Raw genomic sequence first — 3,813 nt, 5'->3', positions numbered from 1 at the left:
AAAGAGTTTTTATCAACAAATCTTCAAGACTACACTATATAAACATACTCAATATTAGTCATTCAACACAAGCTTCCATTGTTAAGTGGGTACAAAAATGTCTTCTAATTTTCAGGTACAATCTTATTAAGTCTAGATTTTTCCGTTTGATTTGCTAACTTCATTTGAATGATAACTTTCTAATTTTTTTAATAGGTAAAATAAATAGTTTGAAAGGTATAATCACACATATCAAAAATTGAATGATGTTGTACACATATGGTTTGCTGAATGATGATCAACTCTCTTTGAAATTCTCTACGCATAGCTTTCCACAGAAAAGAAATCATGTTTAAACTTTTAAACTATTAATAATATATTGAAATTGCAGCTGTTTGCTAGCAAAATATATCACATTTTCTTCAACAAATGTAGCGACTCCAAGTCTTCTCTAACAGTGATGGATAGTAGTTGTAAGCCTGTAAATGTAAGTCTGGGTATATCTGAAAGTTTTTAAGGAAGTAGTTACATTTGTAACGACACACATTAAGGATACAAGATGACTTTAAGTAACGTCGCATTTTCCCTTTTTAATTCTTTAACTTGATGTGTCTTTCTTGGAAATTTTATTTGTTGATGACTGCCTGTATATTTAATTGCTTATAAATGGGTAAGCTTTGGAGACTTATCTAATGTGCAGTAGATCAAAAATATCGAGAGAACACTCGAAAAAAACATCATAATTCTCCTAATAGTTTATTATATACGTTTTCATTTATTTTTTTTATTGATTTTTATTTGGGATACACGTGCAATGCACGTGCCCGGAGACTAGTAACTATATAGGTGCAAATATTTTTGAAAAAACTCAAATAACAACCAAAATAAAGAAAGAATACTAAATCCTACACTAACTAGTTACAACAACTAAAAAATATTTATAGCTATTGAACTCCTATGCACATTCTACTGTAAAACATAAGTAGAAGAACTTCAAATCTTGGCAATGAAATGACACCATTTTCTCACACTCAAAATGATGTTAAATTTCATGAATGAAACAATATATAATACTCCTATTTAGGTTGAAGCCCCATTTTCTTCCTCGTTTTCCCAACGTATAAATCCTTAGACTTGATCATCCCGGGGACTAATCCGATGATCGTTGTGAACGAAAAATTGAGCCACTGCATCTTGCCTTCCTAACGAAACGATGATCTTAGGAGATGATCGAGGCTCGTATATTGTAAGTTTGCTTTCTTTTCCTCCACTCATCAAAAGTTTCAAGTTCTTCGCGGCCACTAGAGCATGTTTTTGAGCTGAATATCCTTGTTTAAGTTCCTGGTAACGAAGAAAGCATTAGAATTTAATTGAAGAATAATAACAACAGAAACATACACAGTATTGATGAGAAAATAGAGTTTACGCAGCCCTTACTCCTACCTTGTGAAGTCCTCTGGCTATCGCTATATTATCAAAAAGATTCAAGATGTCTTTTAAATCGACTGTATGTTAACCCTCTTACAACAACATATAGTGTGTACGCAGACCTTTCCCCTATCTTGTAACACATACAAGATTCCTCACTACAGAAATGATACATTTTCAAGAAATAAGAGATATGCAGTTTAGTGCTTACCTTAATATCAGTTATATCACCAACAGCAAATATGTTTCTGTGACCCTTGATTCTAAGATTTTCATCTACCTTCAATCTTCCAAAATTATCGATTCGATCCTTCAAATATGTCTCCCTTAACCACTCTGAACCCGGTGGCTTTCCTGTGCAAAGAAAATGGCAATCTGCTCTGATAGTTTCCCCAGACGAAGTGAAATATGTTCTGTTTCCACCTGAGTTGTCCGTGTTATTACTCAAATCGACAGATTGCATCAATTTCACTTCCACATTCTTGTTTTTTAACCATTCTAAGGTCTTGTCAGACGCTTTTGGTCCGATGAACTCTAGTAGTCTGGATCCGTCGTGCACCAAAATTACTTTCTTTTGAGGAAAATCGACAGCGATTTCTGCAGCAAGTTCAACACCAGTAGGACCACCACCAACAATCAATATAGAATCAGCTTCTTTTATCTTTTCATTCTCTGCAACAACAAGATGAACGATGCAAAAATTAGTCGAACATCACTACATTTTGTCTAGTAATATCCTCACTAGTACATCTCAACATTCACGACTAGACAATTGACTGAATCCCATGAAAACTTGCTAGAGGAACCGCTGAATGTATACAAAAACACCCATGATTTACCTTTGTTTTATCATTTTCCAAACCAAAAACAGTCGAGCCACACGCCATTTTGACTAGTAATATCAAGTAGTAATCTATAACGTTAACAGGATGCTCACTAAAGAAAAGATTTAATCACTAGTACATCTCGTAGACAATCGGCTGAACCTCGTGAAATTAAACTTGCCAGAGGAACCGATTTACAAATGAAGAATCTTTGCTCAACGGATACAAAACACAAATGCTTTAGCTTCCTTTTATCATTTTCCCTAAAAGTTGATAAACTCAGCGAGCATAAACATTTCAAATGATCAGTACGTATAACTAATTTGCTCGTTGGAAAGCAGACAAGATGGTAAATAAAACGAATCAAACACATGAATGATATCTTAAATAAGTCTTTGATGCTATGCAATATGTATATATACCTGTTTGATATTCTTCCAATCTGTCTGTTCTCGATACAGGCAGGGGATCGTAGTGACCGGTGGCTACCACAAGATAGTCATAGGTAACTTGATGTCCATCTGCAGTCAAGACTTCTTTGTTGGTAATATTCGTGACTTCAGACACTATGAGACGCCCATTGGCGAGGTAATCTTTGTGGTGAATCAATGATCTCTCCGCGAACAAAGGCTCTACCGTTGATCTTAAACTCGCCCATGGAATCTCGAAATAGTCCTTCCTGTTAACAGTTCTTTACTAATTAAGACACATTGAACCAAATTGAACTACTTCATTTCTCATCTCAGATGATCACTCAACTAATAGTTTTTTTATCTCATTTGCTTCGAGATACCAAATTTCTTCAACAAAGAAAGTGACTTTCACTGTAACAAAAATAATCATTAGCGGCAATTAATTCTCAATTGCTTCCATAAAGCCTTTAGCGGCATTGGTTCTAATGACACTTATGTCAATATTTAATGCCGCTAAAAGTTATTTTTGTTGTAGTGTTTCTGAGATAGTAATTACTACGGAGGCCTTTTTTTTCAATTTGTTCTATTTTGAAGGATCCGAACTTGATGGACAAAGTGAAATCAATTGAGGTGCGGATAAGCTGACTCAGACATCACGATTATTCAAAATAATAATAATAATTAGCAAAACTTATTGAACTTACGGATCAATAAGAGTTAAATCTGCATCAAATTGAAGAGACTTTGCAATAAGGGAACCAGCAATTCCGCCACCGATAACCACCACTCTCCTCCCTCTTCCGCCATCGCCCCATTCCGGTGGATTCTCCATTATCTTCACAATTATTTTCTTCACAAAATGAAGAAATTTTTTTTTTAGATAAATTGAAAAAATGAACTGACAAAATAAATAAAGAAGTTGAAAAAAATATGGAAATTGTCAACTACGCGGGAGTAACAGCTGTTTAAATAAGTAATAATATATTTAATGACCAAGTCATGATGAAAAGGACAAAGAAAATAACATCTTGTTTGAATGGTTGGTACCTCTATTATTATTATTACTGTTTCGTATCGTTAGTTTAAATATAAAATTTATGTATATCTATACATATATATTGTTTTACAATTGATTTGATGTGATCGTATCGATTTTATATTTTTTTATT

At 33.8% G+C, this 3,813-nt stretch overlaps 1 protein-coding gene across 1 annotated transcript; it reads right to left on the bottom strand.

Annotated features, from left to right (window-relative positions):
• Positions 1–715: 715 nt before the first annotated feature.
• On the bottom strand, positions 716–3,568 carry LOC107003487 (apoptosis-inducing factor homolog B). Its single transcript, XM_015201830.2, is given in 5 exon segments — positions 716–1,157; positions 1,159–1,320; positions 1,619–2,079; positions 2,654–2,910; positions 3,349–3,568. Coding segments are annotated over 5 exon segments (1,110 nt in total). The 5' UTR covers positions 3,477–3,568; the 3' UTR covers positions 716–1,055.
• Positions 3,569–3,813: the final 245 nt, after the last annotated feature.

This window comes from Solanum pennellii, chromosome 11 (genome assembly GCF_001406875.1).
Source record: "Solanum pennellii chromosome 11, SPENNV200".
Lineage (NCBI taxonomy): Eukaryota > Viridiplantae > Streptophyta > Magnoliopsida > Solanales > Solanaceae > Solanum > Solanum pennellii.
Note: the sequence above shows the minus strand (reverse complement) of the source record. Positions and strands in the feature narration are given on the sequence as shown.